Below are 25,300 nucleotides of genomic sequence, written 5' to 3'. Positions count from 1 at the left end.
CTGTCTAGGTTGGTCATGGCTTTTCTTCCAAGGAGCAAGTGTCTTTTAATGTCATGGCTGCAGGTCACCATCTGCAGTGATTTTGGAGCCCAAGAAAATAAAGTTTGTCACTGTTTCCATTGTTTTCCCATCTATTTGCCATGAAGTGATGGGACTGAATGCCATGGTCTTAGTTTTTTGAATGTTGAGTTTTAAGCCAGCTTTTTCACTCATCTCTTTCACTTTCATCAAGAGGCTTTTTAGTTCTTCTTCACTTTCTGCCATAAGGGTGATGTCATCTGCATATCTGAGGTTATTGATATTTCTCCCTGCAGTCTTAATTCCAGCTTATGCATCATCCAACCCGGCATTTCACATGATGTACTCTGCGTATAAGTTAAATAAGCAGGGTGACAATATACAGTCTTGATATACTCCTTTCCCAATTTGGAACCAGTCTGCTATTCCATGTCCAGTTCTAACTGTTGCTTCTTGACCTGCATACACATTTCTCAGGAGACAGGTAAGGTGGTCTGCTCTTCATATCTCTTTCAGAATTTTCTACAGTTTGTTGTGATCCACACAGTCTAAGTCTTTGGTGTACTCAGTAAAACAGAAGTAGATGTTTTTCTGAAATTCTCTTGCTTTTTTGACCACCCAAAGGGTGTTGGCAATTTGATCTCTGGTTCCTTTGCCTTTTCTAAATCTAGCTTGAACATCTGGAAGTTCACAGTTCACATACAGTTGAAGCCTGGCTTAGAGAATTTTGAGCATTACTTTGCTAGTGTGTGAGATGAGTGCAATTGTGTGGTAGTTTGAACATTCTTTGGTATTGCCTTTCTTTGGGATTGGAATGAAAAGTGACCTTTTCCAGTCCTGTGACTACTGCTGAGTTTTCCATATTTGCTGGCATATTGGGTGCAGCACTTTCACAGCATCATCTTTTAGGATTTGAAATAGCTCAACTGGAATTCCATCACCTCCAACATCAGCTGCATTAAAACTCAGTGTATTCTGCAGTTTATTCTTTTTATCCTTCAGTATGCCTTGGAGTTCTGTCCATTTTAGAACTTACATGGCTACCTCATACTTTCTAAAGACTCCATATTAACTCCACAGTGTGGACATGGAAGTTTATCCCATGGCCTTATTTGTAGGCATGTAGATGGCTTTAATTACACACAGCACTGTGATATCCGTGTGCATGCATGGTCAGTCGTTCCAGTCGTGTCCGATTGTGACCCTATGGTGTCCGATTGTGACCCTATGGACTGTAGCCCGCCAGGCTCCTCTATACATGGGATTCTCCAGGCAAGAATACTGGAGCGACTTGCCACGCCCTCCTCTGGGGGATCTTCCCCAACCAGGGATCAAACCCGCATCTCTTGCGTCTTCTGCCTCACCAGGGGATTCTTTACCACTAAGTCACCAGGGAAGCCTGCTGTGATGCCTGCAGGTAACCTTCAACCCTACACCTGACCCTGAGAAGCATTGTTTGATGTCTTATCTGCTCTCAAAACATCCAGTACATTCAGACCTTTTCCACAGAAAGTATCTCTGTCTCAGAACCAATAAGATAAAAGCTTATAGATTACTATTAGTAAAACTGGAAAGTGAAACTTTTTTCTTAGATCCGTTTCTCTCACTCTGGCCATTAGATTTCTATAGACATCCACCCAGATTATTATCTTATTTTTGGTGTCTTTTGACCATGATTAGCCATGTGTTGTGTGGTTTTCTTCTTTAAATCATTTATTGTAGAGTTAGACAGGCCTGGGTTCAAATTGACTTCTCTGAGGTTCAGTTTTCTTATCTGAAAAATGGGCATCATATAAGTATGATTCACCCTTGTGGAAAATAGAAGATGGAATTTATATAAAGTGCTAAGTGATCAAACCATAGTAAGTATGTGGTTGCTGGCTGTTATAGAGTAAATGATAAACTCTGCAGTGTAAATCTATTTCAGTGTTTTTAATATAGAGGGGATTTTTAAAACGTGTTTGTTTGGCCTTATCGGGTCTTAGCCGTGTCATGTGGGATCTTTTGTTGCATCCCCCTGGTTGTGGTACACGGGCTGGTCGCAGCACGTGGACTGAGTTGCTCCCCAGCATGTGGGATCTTCCTTCCCCAACCAGGGATCAAACACACGTCCGCTAAATTGCAAAGTAGATTCTTAAGCACTGGACCACCAGGGAAGTCCCTTGAGTGACTTTTTAACAAGAGCCATGACTCAATGTATTAGCGTCTTTGATGCTAATAGTCTATCTTGTGGATGTGACTGCTATGTACTTACTCTCACACAACTGCCCGTGCCCATTTTAGGCTTATGTTAATTGCCCGTATGTTTGGTCTAAGTTTAGTGAGCTATTAGATAATCTCAAAGTTGTGGAAGACCTTAAAAGATGATCTGTTCTAACTCTCTTCTCGTCATTCCCGGGTGTACAGACCTGGTCTAACAATTTATTTCCCAGGGCAGCTAATTCAACCAGATAAGTGGTGAAAATATTCCCTAATTCCCAAAGTGGTATTACCTAATTGTCTTCTATCATCAAAGTCATTCAGGTGATTAATTTTCAATCATTCCCTACATAAATGGGAAGGAACTGAATCTTCATCGATTCAATGTATTCAATTTATTGAGCGCTTTCCGAGGACCACTGTCCATTCTGGGTGCTGATGATAGCGATGAACAGTACCCCGTGTGACTTTACAGTCTAGCAGGAGAGGCAGCGCTAAAGTGTTTATGAGTTGGAGTCTAGATTTACAAGAAGGTAACGTTTTGCTGATAGTAATTAGGCACTGTTTCTATTAGGCTGATACTGACCTTGTGCTCCATGACATACTAAGCCAAGAGACAGATTTGGCACCATTCAGGGGTGTCTTAGTTTTGGCATTGCATAGTTTAAGCAAGGCAATGGCACCCCACTCCAGTACTCTTGCCTGGAAAATCCTATGGACAGAGGAGCCTGGTAGGCTGCAGTCCATGGGGTCGCTAAGAGTCGGACATGACTGAGGAAATTCACTTTTACTTTTCACTTTCATGCATTGGAGAAGGAAATGGCAGCCCACTCCAGTGTTCTTGCCTGGAGAATCCCAGGGACGGGGGAGCCTGGTGGGCTGCTGTCTATGGGGTCGCACAGAGTTGGACACAACTGAAGTGACTTAGCAGTTTAAGCACTGCATAGTTTAGGCACTGCATAAGTATGCCATAAATTAACAAAAAGACAGTGGTCTGTCATATAGAACAAGTGAATGAGGCTTTCAAACACAAGCAATTTTTTTTCCCAAAAATCTTGAGCAGGAAAACATACTTTACAAATCTAGCATTTTCTTTTTTTTTTCAATTAAATGACACACATACATACACAACCAAAAGGGAAAATTGTTTTCTAGGTTGCAGCAGGCCCTGGAGATTTAAATACTGAAACCTTCTATTTGTACCAATAATTCATATACAGCTAGATGGGGTGAAAAAGGTTAATGATGGAATTTTTTTTAAGTATGTTTCATTGACTATAAATGGCAGATCTGACAGTTAAAATGAAAATTGTTCCAGAAGAAACTTTAGTCAGACTAATTATTTGAGACGTTATAAGGATATATAATTATGTTCTTCACCTTTAAAAAAAAGTTTTATTACAAATGTGCTTTTAAAGAACAAGTAGAGAAATAAAAGCTGTAATTGTTCTTAATTATAGCTAACTGTAATTGCACTCGATTGCAATACACTGAATATCACCAGTGGCTAAAGAAATTCTGGCATACAGACAGTGCACCCACATTCAAGAGATGAGGTACAGATTCTGAATATTCTGTTATCTGTAATTTAGCTCTTTTACTGCTGATTTCGTTTCTGTTGGTTTTATTTTATTTTATTTTTTAGCAATTGTAGAGATATGATTGTCATCTGTGAATGTGTTGAAGGTTGGAGATTTCATCTGGGGTTGGTTCAAAACCTCCATCGCCACAGAAAAGACATTATGGCAATTGTTGAAGGAGAGAACTGGATGTGACCCACTGATTGAATACACAGATTTGAATTTCTAGAGGTAGTGATGAATACCAAATGTAATTTACCCAGCAGGACCCAAGTGGCCTGGAAGATGAGAGAGAACACATCTAACACACCTAGAACACCCTAACTTCCTCTTTGCTCTCAAGTCATTCAGACGGGTAAATTAAAGAAGCAGGAACACATCCATGAAGGGGAGAATTTTCTCTCACTCCTCCCTTTGTGTTCAGAACTTAGATGGAATTCTGTGTCTGACCAGACCTCCCTGCCTGCCTTTATAGTCAGAAGGGCCGGGCAGGAGCCCCTGAGTTGACTGTTTGGTCACAGACTCCTGAACCTCTTAGCAGTGCAGTGCACGCGTGCTCAGTCGTGTCCGATGCTTTGCAACTCCATGGACTGTAGCCCGAGCTCTTCTGTCCATGGTGTTTCCCAGGCAAGAGTACTGGAGTGGGTTGCCATTTCCTCCTCCAGGGGACCTTCCAGACCCAGGGACTGAACTCATGTCTTTCGCATTGGCAGGTGGATTCTTTACTACTGAGCCACCTGGGAAGCCCTGAACTTCTTAGAGCCTTACTTCACTTGTCTGCAAAATGAGGCATACTGATAGGGAATCCACTTCCTCATCCAGGAGTATACCAGGGCAGACTGAAAATCAAAATGAACCCACCCTTGGACACTAGGGGAGAAAAGAAGTAGGTTCTTTAGCTTCCAGAGAAAGGGGCATTTTATTATGCATTTATTATGTCCACTGCTCTAAAAAGTAAAAAAATAGAAAACCAACAAAGAAACAAGATTCCCCTGAATCACGTCGGAACAGCCCTTATTACTTTTCAGTGTCCATGGATGGCTACTATAAGCTTTCACCATAGCTGGATAAGCTTTGACAGAATTTCTGGAGTCTTTTTTTCATTAAAAAATTACTTATTCTAATTTAATTAAAATTTTAAAATTTATTAATTAAAAAAAAAACATTTAATGCCTTGGCCTGAGCCCCGTTCCTGACAACCAGTTGTCACCAGGTCTGCACGGAGAGAAGCCGTCTGAGGTCCTGTCCTTTTGGCCAGTCTGCGCCCTGAACAGAAGCGTATCTGTTCCTCACTCGGGATGTTGGGTGAAAACAAACAAGGACAAGAGGCCTGAGCTCCAGCTTGTGCTCCTTGAAGCCTGACAGCCCCCAGGGCCTGGCAGAGCCTGCAGGGCCAGTCTGTAAAGAGGGGAGGAAGGAACTGGACTCCTAGCCAGTCTCCAGCCAGGGATTCAAGAGCTGGTGTAACCATCTCTCCATCTTTCTGATGAAGTAGCTCCATCCCCCATGGAGTTTGACTGTGGCTGTCAGAAGCCTCCTCCTCCTTCTCCTTTGTCTCCCCCCACCATCCTCCCTGTGTCTTTGGTCCCCTGCTGCCCTCCCCCAGGTCAGAGCCCATTCCAGGAATGCCCACAATGTCCGGCAAGCTCTCACATCCACCTCAGACTGGCCAGTGGCTTTTGTGTTTCATTTTATTATTTTTGGCCACAGCATGTGGGGTCTTAGTTCCCCGACCAGGGATTGAACCCACACCCCTGTACTGGAAGCATGGTGTCTTAACCACTGGACTGCCAGAGAAGTCCCTGGCTTTTATATTTTATATTCTTGGGAAGGGCGGCATCTATAAGACAAAATATCCTTCCTCTTGCTAAAGTCTTTTCATCAGGCAGGACTTTGGCGCAGTTACACTGATGAAGTCACTCTGGATTTGTTTTCCAAAAACCTCCACAGGAGGGGCTCGTCATGTGCCGGCATGGATAAAATCCCACCCTGCTCCTGACACGTGGGCATCCCTGTGTGCGGGCCTTGGTCTCAGTGGATAACTCCCCTACTGGGTGGTCAGCCTTGTGAGGGAGGGGTTCACGTATATTCATTTCCCGCTCCATCCTCAGCACATAGAAACCAGCACACAGTAGGAGCTGTAGAAATATTTGTTGAACAAATTAATAAGTAAATGCTAATGACAAATGCTAATGAACTCAATACCCATACACGTCAGTTGATGGATTAGGCCATTAGTCAAACATTACAATGCAGGCTGGTGTTTGCAAATCCCTCTTTGATCCAGAAATTATCAGGAGTGGGGATGATTTTCTCTCATTAAGAGGACTTATTGGTGATATTATGTCTCTGGGAGCTGGGAGAGAAAAATTAGGCTTTTATTTTTGCACAATGGGCCTCATTTTAAACTGACTTATCAAAGAAAAAATTATTTTCAATTAATAACATGGGGGGGGCATATTTTCCCTTATGAAGCTCACTTATGAACTGCAGTACAGCTTCCAGCTCAATGATTAAAAAATAGTAAATGCAGAGGTCTTATAGTAACCTAGTAACTACCTAGAGGGTGTAGTAAGCTAACACCCTTCCCCATGGCAGGAGCCGAGTGTTTAAAGGATGGTTGGTTCAGGTACTTACTGGATCATATCATGTAACCATGCTGGATTTCCAGAGCAGAAAGAGCATAAATGATTAAGAGGTAAACCCATGAGTGCGGAGATGTCATTCTCCTTCTTCTGATTCCACCAGCCAAGTCCAGGACCGCCATCTCTCTCTCAAGTGCATTCCTGGGCTAAGTGTCAAGATGACATTTTTGAAAGAAAAGAAAACAAAAGCCGTTAACACCATCTCCCACTGACTGAAGGGACAGCAGCAGTGTTGTTTGAATAGTGGCCCAACTCACAGATGACAGTCCGGGTGCCACGGTACCTGAGGCAGATTTGACTAGAAGAAACCTGGGGTGATTTTGTTCTTAAGGCCCGTGAGCACAAGAGCAGAGCCAGAGGCACACATTTGTGGCTGTTTTATAGGAAAAGTGCTAAAATAATCTGAAGAAATCTGGAGCCCATGCAAATCTTAGCAAGGACTCTGAGTCGGACTGGCCTATTCAGAAGGAAAGAGCTTCCATGGTGGCTCAACAGTAGAGAACCTGCCTGCTAATGCAGGAGACTTGGGTTCGATCCCTGGAAGATCCCCTGGAGAAGGAAATGGCAACCCACTCCAGTATTCTTGCCTGGGAAATCCCATGGACAGAGGAGCCTGGCGGACTACAGTCCGTGGAGTCACCAAGAGTCAGACACAACTGATGAACTGAACAAGTGACAAGTCAGAAGGAGGCTGGATACATCAGTGATGAGACTAAATTAATCTTCATGCAGCCAGTCTTCTGGCAACCCACATCGCATGTCTGCCCACTCCCACATGCTAGTTCCCAGGACCCCCCTGTATGACTCTGTTTCCTGAGGATTTGTGGGCAGAATTCCCATCTCGCCTTGGTGGCTGCCCTCAGCCTGAGTTAAATACCTAAGTGATGTGAAGAGAGACTCCACCTGGTGGACTATACACTCAGGCATGGTGGGTTTAACCCCTGCGAGCACAGACGAGGCAGAAGGAGCGTGAAGTGATACCTCTTGTGAAGCAGGTCCGCAGGCGGGACCACTTCTGTGGATGTTGCCGGCTGATATCTCATTCACTTCCACGCCGGAGTGGACTTGAGAGGCTGGCCGGCCTCTTAGCGATATGAAGTGTCTCTTGTCGAAACCCGCAGTTTTCTAAGTGACTGGGTGAGTTTCCCTGAGGATCTCGTCTCCCCTTTTAGTTTATCGGTATTTAGAAAGTACAGGTCCAGACTATCATTTCTTTAAGTTACAGCATCACTTCATATTGCCTGCTCCACTCACTGGGTACCAGTGAATAATTGCTGGGGGGAAAAAAAAAGAGAGATGGAATGCAATAGTGCAAAGGAAATAAGTAGACATAAGAAATGAAGGTGGGGGTAGAAGTCGTTGCATGTCATGCCTTCATATATTAAGTCCCCTTTCTATAGAAATAGCCCTCCTATGGAAATAATAGCCCCCCTGTGACTCTTACTATTATGTATTGATACTATCTCCTACCTTGCCTCATTCTTCATGACATATGCCACGTAGTGCCGTGTGCTGTCATATCCGAGTCTTTGTGACCTCATGGACTGTAGCCTGCAAGCTTCCTCTGTCCATGGGATCTTCCAGGCAAGAATACTGGAGTGGGTTGCCATGTCCTACTCTAGGGGATCTTCCCGGCTCAGGGATTGAACCCACTACTCCTGTGTTCCCTGCATTGCAGGCAGATTCTTTATCCACTGAGCCATCGGGGAGGCCTACATAAGGTGGTCATAAATACCCATTTGCTTTTTTGTTTTTTGTCTGTCTCCCGCTTCTAGATTGTACAGTTTCCAACAACGGGGCCATGTTTTGTGGTTGTTCTCTGTTCTGGCACAGAACCCAGAATAAATGAGTGGATGTAAAATATGTATACATCAGATCTGGTAGATACTGAGAGCAAGCAAGGCAGCAGAGTGACCACAAGCATAGAATGCCTCTGTCCATCACTAGCTGTTTGGCCTTGGGAAGCTATTTAACATTTTTCTGTCTCATTTTCCTCATCTCTATTGTAGTTGAATCATAGTTAACAACGTCATGAGGCTTTTAGATGAGTTAAGTGAGTGAACGCATGTAAATGGCCTAGAATAGTGGCTGGTATTAAATAAGAGCCCAGTGAATGTGAGTTATGCTGTGTGAGTGTGTGGTGTGTATATGTGTGTAGGTTTCACCATGTAAGAGTAATTGCTTGCATTTATACACAAACACACACACAAGCCCACACACATTTTAATTACGGGAGTGAAAATTGAGGAAGGATAAAGTGATAGAGAAGAAGGGCCAAAATAAAGAGATTATAAATTCAAAGAAATTATCAGAAAGAAAGAAGTTGGGATGAGTGGAAGGAGAAGTGTCTTTGACTTTATCAGAGAAGACACTTTAATCTCTAAGGTGTTGTAGATTTCCCAGACTCGAGGTTCACCATGTAGGAAAAAAACTGAACTGTTCTAAATTGATATATGAATTTGTAATGATGCCTTGAAGCTAATCTTTTTGATCTATGTATTATTTGGAAATAGATCCAGCTTTAAAGGCCCACTGTTTGCCCCAAGCACTGGGTGACCAAAAAAAAAAAAAAAACAGGCAAGGAAAAGAATAAAATCTAGTTTATTGTAATACTTTCACCCTTACCTCTTATGACCAGAACATTAAATCATTTACAGGGGCAGGCAATAAAAATAAAAGGTATTTTAACTTTTTTTTTTTTTGGTCTTTGTACTTTTGGAAGAATCAGAGGTGCCAATGGAGAGAAACAGTCCAAGTCTTAAAAATATTTATCATGCTAGCACACAATTAACAGGGGGGTTCTCATGTCCTCTGTTTTATAGTTTGTCAGCTAATTTTGGAAACTGGCAAGCTGCACAGAAATAGATAGCTCTTGCTTCAACACGTCCTAAAAAAAGAACTGTTTGCATAGTTCAAGAATGGGATGGGATAGGAGAGGATGAGGAAGACCGCTATTTCAAACAGCTAAGAAGAGCTGGCATCACTCTGTGCGCCCTGGCAAATGTTCTACACATTTAAAATTAAAATCGTTTTTAAGAATCGCTAAGTAATCTACAAAAACTGTAAAATACACATGAGACACTTGTCTGCTTTTGCAAATACTTGTCTCTTCTAGTTTATTTTTTCCCCTCTTTGGTAAAATGGAATTTATAGCCCAACTTCAAATTTGCAGAAAGCTTTCCTGTCTGTTCACACTGATGATTGATCCAGCAACGCTAGATCAAAGGGCAGTATTATTATTCCATTCTGGGACTCAGCAACCCCATGAGGCAGAAAGAATTGTCCAAGGATATCAACCTATCAGAAGTGAATACCCTCCATCATTTTGGTCTATTTCTTAGCCCCTAGGACAACTCTGTTTCTCGGAACATATGACTTCACTTTGTCATCTTTTTCATCGTTGTTTTCGTTCAGTTTTTAGCATTCCACTCTCTTCTTGAAATCAGATTATCTTGATCATGACAACTAAGGAAAGAAAATTAGTGCAATTAAATTCCAAATATTGCTATAACTAAAATGGACATTTTAGAAAATTAAGAGACTGGAATTACCTGCCAGCAGACAATGTTTGATGGTTCTCTTGCATGCTTATTTATTGAGTGTCTGGTAGGTGCCAGGCACTGAGTATCCAAAACCTTGAACAAGAAGCGATCTTTGACTTAGAGGAGCTTTCACTAGTGGAAAACTCAAAACTTTTCACCACTGAATACTTTACATAATGTCCTTTACTGGAGTGTAAACACTTGGAAAGAAGGATCAGGATTTATTTCCTCTTGGTGCCACTGAAAGCACCCAGCACAGTTTGTGCTGAACATAGCCTCAGTGCTCAGTGAATATGCTAGATGAATAAACATTAGTGATGAAGATGATTTATGCTTAGAAAGGAGTGTTATTAATGAACATTGTGATATGTATAAGTTTATTGAAAAAGCATCATTCTTATGGCATCTTATTTTCAAACGGCTTAATTTTTTAGAGCAGCTTTAAGTTTATAGCAAAATTGAGGGGAAGATACAGAGATTTTTCTTATGCCCCCACCCCTACTCAGGCATAGCCCCCTCCAGCCCCCACCACAGTGGTGCGTTTGTCACAACTAATGGACCTACGTCGAAACCAGAGTCCATAGGTTCCATTAGGGTTCAGTCTTGTACATTCTATGGACTTGGACAAATGTGTGCTAACATGTGTCTACCATTATGGTGTCATAAGAGGAGCTTTACTGCCCTGAAATTTTTCCATATGGCATCTTCTTTAGGTTCTCTCAATTGGGTTATGAAGGAAAATTGTATAAAAGATGCTTAGCATGTTATACTACGTTTATTTTCCTCAAGGGTTTCTTTACAAAAGATATAAATTCATGAAATGTGAATAATTCAGATGATTTGTTAGCAATAAAGAAAGAATAAAAGTGAACAAGTTATTATTTTAAAAGCTCTGGTGTTCTGATGATCTCAAAAAATGGCCATTGGTTGGTGAATCCTTGCCACATTCTGCCATCAGATACAGTGGTTCTTTCTATTTTTTTTTTTTTTTAAATCATGGAGCTACATGCTCCAGAGGAATCATCAGGTTTTGTCAGTAACATAAATTAAACTGTGTTCACCCATTCATTTATGTTCACCAAAAATTACATTTCTTATGAAATAACGTCTGTAATTCTAATGTGAGTACATGGCTATATAAAAGATAAATTTCCCCCTGCTAGTACTAAGTGAGTGGAAAGCATAACTTTTTTCTAGCATTTGTCTTTTGCTATAAAGGCAAGGCAAACACCTGAGTCTGTGGATGTACTGAATGGAATTCTGCATTGTCTTTTGTGCGTAAATCACACCTATAATTCACCATCTAGGAATTTCTAGTTTACTTAAGAGGAATAAGAACTTGGAGAAACTTGTGACAACCATGTCTTTTTTCTCCGCAGTATTTATAGTTGTCTTGCCCCTACACCTAACTTACCATCAATTTTTCTTAAGCTTGTTGACTGAAAAAAAAAAAAAAAAAAGTACAACCTAAAAGTTGAGAATTATGTTTCATTTGGCAGATGAAACTGAAGACTTAAGCCCAGGATGCAGCCTCTCAGATAGCTCTGAGGAACTGCTCCAAAGAGAAGCCAGGATATATCAGAGTTTTTGCAACAAAGACCAGGTAGTCAAAACATTGAAAGGTTCCTATTAAAGAAAACCAGATATCTCAAGCTAAGGAATTCAGTTCTTCTCAATGCTTGGAAAGATGCAAGAATCTGGGCTCACTGAAATCATTCCTTTGACATGCACCTCAGCTCTGTGTGGCCAGTGTCCTTCCTTCCTCATCGTGAGTCTCCTCTGAGCATGCTGACGGAGGTGACTGCAGCAGCTGCCTGCTGGATGGTAGGCATCCTGTTTGTTTCCTAAGTTCGGTCAGAGCAGCTGTAATGTGGTGGCTTGATGGCTGCAGCATCCTTTGCTAAGTGATAGGGAAGGCAGCATTTTTTCGTTGATAAGCTGCTTGTCATTTTTAATCTTTCCAGAGAACCCAACTCAGTTTTCCTAGAAACAAGAACTTTTCAGTACCTGTACATATTTGTGTGTGCTCAGTTACTCTGTCATGTCCGATTCTTTGCAGCCCCATGGACTGTATCCCGCCAGGCTCCGATATCCAAGAATACTACAGTGGGAGTGCCATTTCCCACTCCAGGGGATCTTCCTGACGTAGGGATCGAACCCAGGTCTCTTGCGCCTCCTGCATTGGCAGACAGATTCTTTACCACTGCACCAGCTAGGAAGCCCTTACATCATGTTTGGTTAGAGATTAAAATGAGTCCCACTAACATAAACAGGTGGGGAACAAACACAGTGTACTCTTGGTAAGCGTGCAAACTTACGTGATGGTGCAAAGTGAAACAGGCCCTCCTGAGAGGGCTCAGGCACCATGTTCTTCCAAGAGAATGGAGATTGTTGGTTAATCCAGGAGGGTTTTGAAACAGGTCAGCTGCAGATTTGAATTCTGCTGCTCTGTTGCAGTGGTTCCCCACTGAGGGCAGTTTTCCCCCCAGGGGACATTTAGAGACGTTTTGATGGTCACAGTATGGGAGGGGGGATACCATAGGCATCCAGTGGCTAGGGGCCAGGGATGTTGCTGAACATCTGCAAAGCACAGGACAGTCCCTCACAAGGATCATTTGGCCCGAGATGTCGTGATAGTGCCCAGATGGAGAAGTACCGCTACTGTGGTTTAAATGGATTTATGGTAATATAGATCCAATGTAGTTATATTAGATACCACGGGGACTTCCTGGAGAAGGAAATGACAACCTGCTCAAGTATTTTTGCTGAGAAATCCCATGGGCAGAGGAGCCTGGCAGGCTACATGACAGTCCTTGGGGTCGCAAAGAGTTGGACACTACTGAGTGAGCGAGCACACACGGGGGGACTTGTTATATTAAAACACGTATAGTCTTCGAGCAAAAAAAGGAAAGGGAATTGTACCTTCACCCTGGGGTGCTGCTGTTACTATGATCAAGTTCTAAATATAAAATTAACCCTCAAGGTCAACAAGTAGGTCAGAAAAGTTCATTAATTCCTTCCTTACAAATTGAATAAGCATTGACTGAGTGTACATATATTTTGGACTCAAGTAATGAAATGATAAATAAAAAAATAGAATTTAAAAGATACTTCTATTGTGATACCATGTTGTAAAGGAAGACTGAGGAAGGGGTGCTTCTTAGCTGGGGGAGGGGGTGGTTGGTGTCCACAATTCCCGGTTCCGTTTTGAAGGAAAATGTTCTTAGGCAGGCATGAAATTCTTAAATGAGATGAATACATGTGAGGCCTTCAACAATGTAGTGGACAAGGCTCTCAACTGCGGTTTTGTTGAAGGAGTGGAGCATTCTCTCAAAAGCCAATTTCTAGAGCAATGAAGGCCAAAGCTTTAATAGTATGTGGTTATTTGGGGAAGAGCACTTCTATAGGAGCTGAAATTATAATCACTTATATTTTTAAAGCAGCATGGCTCTGTGGGAACCAGCCTGTCCCTAGAGTGCCTGGGTGCTGTCACAGACAATAGGTGGGAAGGAGTTCTAGAAACTAGGAGGAAGCCCTCTGTTTGGATTAAAATGAGTATATAAAGACAATGCAAGTTTCAAGGTGAGATTCTTAACCCAGGATTGACATATTGGCTTTCTGAGGTCCATGAAGCATTACAATTTTACACCACGTTTTGTGTATATGGGCATGTCATGTGTATATCATTATTTTGTCCTGCATAAGGTGTTTGTGTCTTTTCTAAATTTATGCTTAATTGGAGGATAATTGCTTTACAGTGTTGTGTTGGTTTCTGCCACACATCAACACGAATCAGCCAGAGGTATACACTTGTCCCCCCACCTTGAACCTCCCTCTCACCTCCCACCCCAGGTGTTTATATCTTTAATGAGACTCTCTTTTCTTTTCTATTATAGGGTATTACAAGATATTGAGTATAGTTGCCTGTGCTAGACAGTAGGACCTTGTTGTTTTTCTGTTTTATGCAGAGTAGTATGTACCTGCTAATCCCAAAGTCCCAATCTATCACCCCTCAGCCCTGTCCCCTTTGGTAATCATAAGTTTTTCTATGTCTCTGAGTTTGTTTCTGTTTTGGAGATAAGTTCACTTGTGTCGTATTTTAGATTCCATTTATGAGTGACGTCATACAGTATTTGTCTTTCTCTGTCCAATTTACCCACTTAGTAGGATAATCTCTGGTTGCGTCCATGTTGCTGAAAATGACATAATTTCACTCTTTTTATGGCTGAGTCGTACTCTTGCCTGGAAAATCCCATGGACGGAGGAGCCTGGTAGGCGGCAGTCCATGGGGTCGCTAACGGGCACGACTGAGCGACTTCACTTTGACTTTTCACTTTCATGCATTGGAGAAGGAAATGGCAACCCACTCCAGTGTTCTTGCCTGGAGAATCCCAGGGACAGAGGAGCCTAGTGGGCTGCCGTCTATGGGGTCGCACAGAGTCGGACACGACTGAAGCGACTTAGCAGCAGCAGCAGCATTCCACTGCATATGTATATACTATCTCTTCGTATGAGAGTCTTAAAGGAATTATATGACATGGAGAAGATTATGCACCACTGTTCTAAGAATTATACTTTGCATCCCTCTGTCTCAAGTTAAGCCCACTTCTGCTTTTAGAATATCTCAGCAGTAAGCCTCCATCTCCTCCGTCTCCTTGCACCCATTTCTTCCAAGAACACATCTGTAATCAAAAGATAAGATGTGTAATTGGAACAGGTTAGCTCTGAAATGTGTCTCTGGTCATTCTTACTCATGTGCTACAGAACTTCCGTCAGTGACTTGTCATTTCTGACATGTTAATTGTCATAGCATCTGTGATTAACCCTTTGACCTGGTAGGACATTGTAACAAAGAAATGAAAACAGTGGTGGTGGTGGTTTAGTGGCTAAGTCGGGTCTGACTCTTGTGATCGCGTGGACCATAGCCTGTCAGGCTCCTCTGTCCATGGGATTCTCCAGCCAAGGGTACTGGAGTGTGTAGCTGTTTCCTTCTCCAGGGGATCTTCCCAACCCAAGGATTGAAGCTGGGTCTCATGCATTGTAGGCAGATTCTTTACCACTGAGCTACCCAGTAATTTGCTGCTAAAAGAGTTGGATTCTGTGCTGGACATGTTACTTCATAAACCTAAGGTGACAGGGACCAGTACAAAGACACACCCTCAAAGAAATTTGTTCCTAAATGATTCTCGGAAAGAGAAACAGGTGTTTTGTTCAAATGGAAAACATCCAAAACTTGGTTTGGGATTCTTTTCCCACTTATTTTCCTTCCATATGTTGTACGTTTTAAAGTTGAATGTTTTAAAATCAGTTAAGCTCAACCACCAGAAAGCAGAGGCAGATATTTTGCATGCGTGTAGAATTTCCTTGGAAAGTAACCATTGAAACACTTAGGGGAATTAATCAGAAATGTGATGTGTTGATTTTAAGTTTCTAAACAACTGCAAATACAGTAACTTCTGCACCCATATGATACTGGAATGCCATGGCACATTAGATTATGGCTTTATTAAACACATATTTATAATTTGTCAAAATAGGCTAATCATGCTTATCTTCTTTTTCTTCCAGAGAGACAACCACAGAATTAGCTGGAAGTCTACCAAGGTGAGCAGTGAGCTTTGTTTATTTCTGTACGTGAGTTCTGATACACCCCCCTGACAGAAGAGCTGTAGCAGAATGAAGCAGAGGTATTCTTCATTTTCTCTTCCTCATGTTAGATTTTAAGACCTCTGCTTCACCATGTAAACGCCAAAAACTGGGTATAAGTGATGTAACCAAGAGGTAGTGAACGTGGTGTCCATACGTGACTTAGAGAAGTCATTCTCGTCCCATGAAAGTTATGTCACGTACAGGGGTCCATTGGACCTATCTTCTCCACAGACATCATGAACATGCTACTTCCTGTGTTATAATCATGGGTATTGACAATCTAAAGACATACTGAATTGTTTGTTTGTTTTTTTTCCATGATATCCATTAGTGGTATGGGCTTCAAGGATTTGTAGATTTGTGAAAATTTTGAGCTTCCCCTAAAGAACTTGCATCATGGTTTTGTCGATAGCATAAATGCATTTGTAATTCACATTTGAATAACTAGTTACTATCTCACCTGGGAAAGCAATCAGTATATAAATTGATTGATGTCTTTAATGTATTTTGGATATGTCACTATATGACAGAAGACATGATTAACAGAGTGCCAATTATAGGCAGCTAGCCATCAGAAATGATTACCACTATCTACTAGAAGAAAGAAGGAGAGAAAGAAAGGAGGCAGGAACGTTCTAAGAGAGATTTTCTGGGCATCGCACAGAACACCTAGCATCGTGCCTGCGTCCTTGAAGCTGCTTGGTGTCCTTCGGTGAATGAACGAATAGGGCATGGAGTTTTGCCTGGAAAGTGTTGGAGAGGGAAATGTAGAGACTCTCAAGAAGGATAGAAGAGCTTACAGAATGTGATGATGCACAACACTAGGGAGTCGGGGGAGGTCTGAACCGTCGCCATCTGTTCCAGGACGTAAGCTCATGTGGTTGCTTTTTTTTTTAACATACAGAAAATCTTTGCTTATAGGATCATAACTAATATGGCCAGAAAACTGTTGTCTGTGATCCAAATATTTAAATTACTGTATGTCTTAATTTTTTGGGCTACCATCTCAAGGCTAGCTTGCAGGATTAAAAGCGTTTGTGTGTTCTGGTGCGGGTATCTCCATCGGGTGCATTTGTCCTGTGCTTTCAGTCTGGAAAGAGTCCCATGTGAAGACCCGGCATCTCGTCATTTTCTGGGAGACAGAGAGTTGTGTATCTACTCATGTTTGTGGTGCAGAAGTTAATCCCCAAATAATGGAATGAAGGGTGACTTTTAAACTTTTCTAGAATGGCTAAGGGGTGGGCCACCCCTGTATTGTCAGTTAAGACCCGTGCAGAACTGTAATCATGAAGATAAAAATTATTCAGATGTCTGCAAAATCTGGTGCACACCCTGAATTCTATTAAGTAGCATCCTGTTGTGAATATCAAGTGCCATTTCCCACAGTCACCGAGAATGATCTTTGGTTGTTGCTGGCTTATTACTGGAGGGAGTCTGCTCACTTCTTGAGTTTTGTGGGAGGTATTTTAGTAACGAGCCTACTTATTGTTTCTTTCCATGAATTTTTGTTACTTCAATACTGCATCGTGTTGAGAATAAACACCACCAATCCCATTCTAACTGCAGCATGCAGTCATTGTATGGCGGTAAGGGCGTGAGAAATAATATGTCAGTTATTTCTCAATTCTTCTAATGTAGCCCTGGGCATTCTTTTGACTCTCTCTGGGGACAGTTTAGGACATTATCCACTGACAATTATTTCCCTTCACATTAACACAAAATAATGTGACTATTTGATGATGAAAACTTCTCTTGGCGTCCACTCTTCCAGCTGCCAGCATTTGTCTATTTGTACCATCTTATGGAATTCAATCAGGTGTTCAACTCTCAGCCTTTTTTAGCCATTTTTTCCAAATTTCTTCAGCTTGTCATTGGGATAGTGCAAATGAGCCCTGGAAAACCTTAGCGCATTTAGAACAAGACACCTGTCGTTACTCGGTTTATTGGCTAATGATTAGTGGAACATGACACTTTGGAGGTTTTATCCTTCTAGTCATAAAAGTGTGCTTATGTGGTGACATCTGGGAAAAATGGAAAATTGTAATTCAGGCAACTGCCACCTTGTGATATGTAGCTGGAAGGAAAGACAGTGGCGTTTCATAGCAGGTTTATGTTTTGGCTTACCTTGGCTTTGACTATCTTCAAACTTTCGGAAAGACCGTTTACAAATATTGCACAAAGATGAGATATTTCAACTTTAATTGCTTTACACAGCTGGCCACTGATTGATACTATTCTGTGAAATGTGCAAATCATATAGCAGTGGATCCTCTCTTGGCTGTTAAAAATGGGTTGAGGTTGAGCTGAGGTATATGCACAAGGTACTTGGACAGACACCTGGGTTTCTTTCATCACTAATGATAACCTAAATGTGTTTTTGGAATTCTTACCATTGCTGAAATTAAAGCCTAGTTATAATATGTCGCCAGAAAAAATTGGACTATATGGGCAACATGCACTAAGCATTGTAATCATATTATAAATATTAAAACCAATGTTCTTGTCAGGATTAAAACAAATATTTAAACTGGCTACGTGTTCTACTCATGCTATCCTCTTAATCTTGAAGTGTTCTGGAAAAGGAATGTATGAGTCCATTTCCTGAGCTGTGAAAAGGATCGTTTCTAATCTTATATAAGACTTCATGCTTTTATTTTGCTGTAGCCAAAATCAATTAAGCAATTGGAACAATTGTTTTTCTCCATTGCAAGCATGTCTTTCAAGATCTTTTTTAATGGTGCAAGGTGTTTAGTTTAGGTAGATGCATTTTAATTAAATCATGGTAAAACCCCAGTTGTTCAGGCGGAATGGAGATACTAACTTAGTTATGATAAACTGGGATTTTAGTATAAAGGATGCCTATACAGAGGGATAACTTTATTATGGATAGCAGAGTGAAGGTGTCAATAAAGTGTTTATTAACAGAGGTTTTACTCTGATCTTGCAATATTAGTGGCTGTTTTTGGGAAAGAGAGAGCTTTTTAATTCCTTAAACATAATCTGCTGTTTCTCAACATAAACTAAACAGAATAGAAAATAAAGCTATTTAATAGACCTTAATAGGAGCATTGTAAAGATGCCAGTAGAGATTCATGAGCAGTTTTTAAAGCTCAACACCCAGAAGTCAGGATGCTCTTTGAAAAGCATGAAGGATTGGTAAATGAAGCTTACAATAATTAAATACATAAATAAGATACTATTTTTTAACGGATTTTAGCAGAAGCCAATGGAGGCAGGGGCCAAAGGTTAAAGTTATAAAAGACACACAGTCTTTTTCTTCTATTTTACTTATTTGTTTAATATTTATCGATTTATTTGTCTGCAGCAGGCCTTAGTTGAGGCGCATGGGCTCCTTGATCTTCACTGCAGCATACGGGATCTCTTAGTTGCAGCATGTGAGATCTGTTCCCTGGCCAGGGATCAAACCTAGGCCCCCTGCTCTGGGAGCACAGAGTCTTAGCCATTGGATCACCAGGGAAGTCCCCTTTTCTTCTACTTTAATCCTGTAACTTAATCTTTTTTCAATTCTTTCTCAGAGGAGGTTAGGAAATATAAGCATTCAGTGGAAGCAATTTTTTTTTTAGCCTTTTAACACCCAAGGCTAAGAACATCAGTATATACCATCAGATTATCATTTGAGCTTCTCTACCAAGAAGTTAGAACTTGGTTGGTGTGACTATCAGAGAGAAAAGTCATGGCATGACAGTTTGACTTATGAAATTTTGATCTTCAGTTATAGGTCTTTGTTATCTGAAATTTGAACTCAGCAGATTTCATACAGTGGAAGGGCAAGGCTGAACTCTGATTGACCAGATATCTCAGTCATGGGTGTCACTGATCAGGTAGCAGCGAAGGGAAAAGGTGGCGACAAAGAGAATTAAGGAAATATCTGGCGGCTCAGCTCACCATGTATGCACCATGGGTTTTCAGTTAGACGTTGATTCCCCTGTGGGGGCTTTGGTAGGTAAGAAAAGCTCATATTTCTCATAGTCCTCAATTAAGTTGCTGTCTTCTGAAAGACCTTTAGCAATTAGAAGATAAGAATGTTGGTGACACGAGAAGCAAAGGCAACAAAAAAAAATAGTAGACAAAAGCGGGTCTACATCTTACTGAGGAGCTTCTGCAAAGCAAAGGACACCATCAACAAAATGAAAAGACAAACTGTAGAATGAGAGAAAACAATTGCAAATTATGTCTTCTAAGGCTTAATATCCAAAACATGTAAAGAACTCACACAACTCAATAGCAAAAAAATTCAACAGTCTGATTTTAAAAATGGGCAGAGGACCTGAATAGACATTTTTCCCAAGAAGACATACAGAGGGCCAACACAGGTACATGAAAAGATGGTCAACATCACAAATCATCCAGGAAATGCAAATCAAAACCACAATGAGCTATCACCTCACACTGGTTAGAATGCCTTTCATCAAAAGACAAGATAACAAGCATTGGTGAGGATGTGAAGGAAGGGAATCTCATGCGCTGTTGATGGGAATGTAAATTGGTGCAGCTACTATGGAAAATAGTATGGAGAATCCTCAAAAAATTAAAAATAGAACCACCACATAATCCAGTATTACTGCTTCTGAGTATCCAAAGGAAAGGAAAACAGAATTTCAAAAAGATATCTGCACTCCCATGTTCATTGCAGCAGTGTTCACAGCAGCCAAGACATCGAAGCAACCTACGTGCCTATCAGTAGATGAATGGATAAAGAAGTCCTAGTATTTACATTCACTGGAATATGATTTGACCATGAGAAAGTAGGGATTCTGCCATTTGTGACAGCGTGGGTAGACTTTGAGGGCATTATGCTAAGTGAAATAAGCCAGACAGACAAAGACAAATACTGCATGATATCACTTATATGTGGAATCTTTTAAAAAGTCACAATAAAAAAATTAAAAAGTCAAACACATAGAAAGTAGAAAACTGGTTGCCAGGACCTGGTGGGGACAGGGTTAAGGAAATATGGGGGGAAAATGCTGCTAGTTCCAAACCAATCTCATACTAATTAATCTAGAGCTGATGAATATTTCTTATTTTCCTTATTATCCCTAAGAAAGAACAGTTTTCCCAGCTTCCTGGGACCCAGGTCTGTTGCAATTTGATATTTACAACATCCACCATTCATTAATTAATTCAACAAAGGTGCATTGAACACTACTTCTATGCAAAGAATGGTTATAGGCTCTGTGGTGGAGAACAAACTGATCACTGTCTCTTCTCCTAAGTAATGTAGTCTAGGATAGCAGGTAGAGATAATCACGGTGCTGGGTGGAAAGTGTTTAATGCCATAAGAAAGGTAGAAAGACATGTCAGCAAGCAAAAGGTACCAGGGAATTTCAGAAATGAGATGGGCCACCTCTAATTGGAAGAAGCAAGGACAGCCTTGTGAGTCAACCTTCTGAGCAAGGCTTGGACAGATGGCTCAGGTCTGACCATATGGCGGTGCAGGGGGCTGTTTCCCCCACACAGAGGGAACATCATCACCCAGAGGAGGTGTGCAGGGGCTGTGCAGGGAACAGGAAGTGGTGCCATCTTGTTGGAGAGAGTGCAGAGACAAGAAGAGGCACTTGGAGATCACTTGATGTGAAGGGTTTAGACCCCAGTCTGAGGAGCTGTTCTTCTCTTTGATTATTATTCATCCAAGAAGAGTTCTAAACTGTTGTTTAAGAAGAGTCATCTGGGCAAATTGACAGAATGGGTTTGGGGAAAGAAAAAAAAAGTTGGCTATTCTCCACAGGGGACCCCACAGGACTCCCAGACCTTACAATCCCTAGAGCTCCCCTCTCTGAGTCACTGTTCAGCTAACAATAGAAAACAAGCCCTCTGGTTTAAGTGATTATCTTCCAAACCTTACACTACCCAGTTTCCTGCTTATAGCACCCACCATTATACTGCACACTGACTCTGTGGCCACAGTTGCAGTTGGTAAGAAGTATTCTTTTTCCTTGCCCCAACCCCCACCTCCTTATCTTTTACAGTGCATCCCACCCCCATCCCCATAGCCTATGACTAAATTTTTTCCTGCTTGAATCTTTCTCTTATAATATTTTTATTATCGATCCCAGGTTGAAGCCATTTAATAAAAAGCATTGTAGCTATATCAGGGTAGAAAATGCAGATTGAGTTTGTAGCTATAGTTCAAGAAATCTGAGAAAACCCATAGTTAATATGGTGCCCTTATGTATTCTCTCTTTTTCCTCTGCCATTCTCAGCATCTCTTGCGTCTGATGTGCCTAATGTTCACAATGTGACTGCCACAGCTCCAGCCATCACATGGAGACATGATCATATCCAGTGAAGGGCATTTTTTATCATGTGTTCTATTTTAGGGAAGACTTTCTTGCCTGTGTCTGAGTTCTTAGGGAGGGGAAATTGGGTTTCTGGTATTTGCAGCCTTTATATTAGGAGACATATTCTGCCATTAAGAAGAAAAGAAGTCAAGGTAGGGGGAAATGGCTTTACATACTTAGGAAGTGGTATCTGCCACAAGAACTCTTTTTCTTACTCAGTCCTCAGCCTATTCCAGCTGGGTTTCTAACCCTTTCATTCCACTGTCCTGGCCTGATCAAGGTCAACAGCACCCTCCGTCCAGCAAAGTCCAGTGGCCATTTATCTGTTTTCTCATTTGGTCCCTCAGCTGCACACAAAGTAGGGCCTCCATTTTTCATGAAACGAAAACCTTCTGAGTTTCCGGGACAACAGTCTTTCCCAGGTTTCTCCCTCTCTCACTGGCTCGTCTTTCCCAGTCTGCCTGCCTGTTCTTCCTCCTCTGCTGGGCTCTGCGTGCTGAGCTTCCCAGGACCTCCCTTGTCCATTTCTCTCTTCATTCATAGAGAGGATGTAGAGAGAGAGGTCATCAAGTTCATCTTAAGAAGGATAGTTCCCGTTTTCATATCTCCAGCCTCAGTTTCTACCTTGAGTTTCAAATCTGAATACCCAGTCATCAGTTTAACATCTCTTCTTGGATATATAATCTTGAAGTTGATGTGATTGAAAAGAACTCCGTTTTAAAGCATTTATTTTTTGGCTGTGTCCGGCCCTCGTTGGAGCTCTGGCTCTTTGTTGCAGCACGGCGCTTCTCTCTAGCTGTGGCACACAGGCTCAGTACTTACGGCACATGGCCTTAGTAGCCCATTCCCCGACCAGAGATCGCATATGTATCCGCTGCCTTGCAAGGTGGATTCTTAACCACTGGATCACCAAGGAAGTCCCTCAAAAAGAACTTTTAAATCTACCCCCAACCACCTTAACTTCAGGCACCCAACTGTTTAAAGGAGAATCCTTGAGTCATTTATATTGCCTTTCTTTTTCTCACACTTAATAGACCATCCATCAGCCAAGTCTATTGACTCAGTCTCAAATTTCATCTTTAATTTGGCCACTTTCTCCATCTTTTTCTAAGCCGTTGTAGACTCCCACTTGTACTGTAAAAACGGCCCCTAACTGGTCTTCCATTTCCTCTTTTGCAAATCATTCTTCACATGGCAGCCGAAGAGATCTTTGAAAAGTCATCAATCAAACCACATTGCTTTTGGCTTCAAAGTGAGCAAGTTTGCTCTTGCTGGGAATAAAGTCCACACAGCGTGCCTTGGCATCCGGGAAGCTCCGTGGGCTGCCTCTGCGAGCTCATTGCCTCCTGCTCGCCCTCTCCTCCCTTTCCTGTGTTGCTGACCCACTGGCCTGTCTTCCCTCTTACTTCCGCAGAGATCCTGCTTCTGACCACTCTAAGCAGTCCCGTCTGTAGCGAAGTTACTGTCACGTTGCCATATTATGTCACCCGCAGAGTAGCTGTCATTATGTGTTCATTTATTTGTCCATTTACCCATTGTCTGTTCCCCTCCCTTCACCCCCCAGAACAGAATCTCCTTTGGCTTTCTTGCTTATTCCTCCGTGCACAGGACTCCCAACAGAGATGGCAGCCAGTCGATGTTTGTTGAATGACCGTGTGAGCCCCCATTTTAGAGAGAAGAAAATTGAGGACCTGTCTCTCTGTCTTCATTTCTTTTCTTTGTCTACTTGAAAGTCTCTTATCATCTCCCTGTTCTTTTTCTCCTTCCCCAACCTATCCCTTACACATCCCCTATACAGGGTGGCAAATGACAGCCCACAGACCAAATCCAGCCTGTTTCCTGTTTTTATAAATAAGTTTTTATTGGGACACAGCCAAACCCATCTGTTTACATATTGCCAATGTCTGGTTTCGTGCCATCAAGTCAGAGCTGAGTGGTTGTGGCAAAGACTGTATGACCCAACAAGCCAAAAACATCCATTACTTAGTTTTATAGAAAAAGTGGACCAACCCATGCTCCAGACGCATCTTAGATGCATTTCTGCTCTGAAGTCGTCTCTATCTGGAAGGGTTCCGTGCCTCTCCTGTAGTTTCTAAAGGCCCGAGTGCTAACTCCTATGCTGGCATCCGTATCATTGATAATAGAGTTCAGTAGAGGACTTTTAGATCTCCACTAATTAGGAAATGCATTACTACTACTAAGTCGCTTCAGTCGTGTCCGACTCTGTGCGACCCCACAGACGGCAGCCCACCAAGCTTTGCTGTCCCTGGGATTCTCCAGGCAAGAACACTGGAGTGAGTTGCCATTACCTTCTCCAAGGAAATGCATTGAGATCCCACTATTATTCATTGTTTTTCCTCAATGTCTAACAGTGCCTGGAACATAGTAAACCCTTAATTAATATTTACATAAATCTTTGAGTGAATAGATGTTTGAATGAATGAATAAAAGTTTGAATTGGGAAGTATCCTGGTCTGGTGGTGCTTTTATCACAAAATACCAGAGCCTGGGTGACTTAAACTTACCTATTTCTCACAGTTCTGGAAACTGGGAGGTCCAAGACCAAGGCGCTGGCAGATTCAGCATCTGAGTGAGAACCAGCTTCCTGGTCTAGTGTCTGCTGCCATCTTTCTGTACCCTCACCAGGTTGGGGTGGGGGAGCTGGGAAAGAAGGGGAGAAAGAAGAAGAGCCATCTCACTGGTCTCTTCTGATCCCCACCCTAATGACCTTAGCTAAACCCGATCACCTCCTAACCCCATCACACTGGGCTTTAGGATTTCAACATATGAATTTTGCGGGCTTCCCTGGTGGCTCAATGGTAAAGAACCTGCCTGCCAATGCAGGAGACTCGAATTTGATCCCTGGATCAAGAGGATCCTCTGGAGAAGGAAATAGCAACCTGCTCCAGTATTCTTGCCTGGAAATCCCATGGGCAGAAGAACCTGGCAGGCTACAGTCCATGGGGTCACAAAGACACAATTTCGTGACTAAACAACAACATACAAATTTGGAGGTGGGGGACACATTCAGCTCCTAAGAGGAAGGGAGGGAGGAAGCATTGGAGAAACTTCACAGACTACCAGTCTTAGACCAGATATATGATTTCTGTGTTCGGTCACCCTTCTCACTCTGCTCTTGCCAACCAGAAAAATTCATCTTGTTGGCTGGAAACTTATAAACTTAAATTTGACTGTTACCAGGCTGCTCAGAGCTGTTGCTGTTGAGTCTGTTAGCACAGAGGTTAAGAGACTGGGCTTTGGGCTCAGACACGCTTTAATCTTGTGTTTGTACTTTTATTAATTTAAATTTATTTATTTTAATTGGATGCTAATTACAATGTTATATTGGTTTTGCCATACATCAA

General features: G+C 41.9%; 1 protein-coding gene across 2 annotated transcripts in view; it reads left to right on the top strand.

Annotated features, from left to right (window-relative positions):
• The window catches only part of CELF2 (CUGBP Elav-like family member 2), a 663,065-nt gene that overhangs the window by 221,285 nt on the left and 416,480 nt on the right, over positions 1–25,300 (top strand). For both annotated transcript variants that reach the window (XM_061435730.1, XM_061435722.1), the window contains exon 2: positions 15,553–15,588. Coding sequence is in view for 1 of the 2 variants with exons in the window: in XM_061435722.1 (XP_061291706.1) it covers positions 15,553–15,588 (36 nt within the window). In the remaining variant the exon portion in view is untranslated. The remainder of the gene's footprint in view (positions 1–15,552; positions 15,589–25,300) is intronic.

This window comes from Bos javanicus, chromosome 13 (assembly GCF_032452875.1).
Source record: "Bos javanicus breed banteng chromosome 13, ARS-OSU_banteng_1.0, whole genome shotgun sequence".
NCBI lineage: Eukaryota > Metazoa > Chordata > Mammalia > Artiodactyla > Bovidae > Bos > Bos javanicus.
This window is presented reverse-complemented; position numbering and strand designations above follow the sequence as displayed.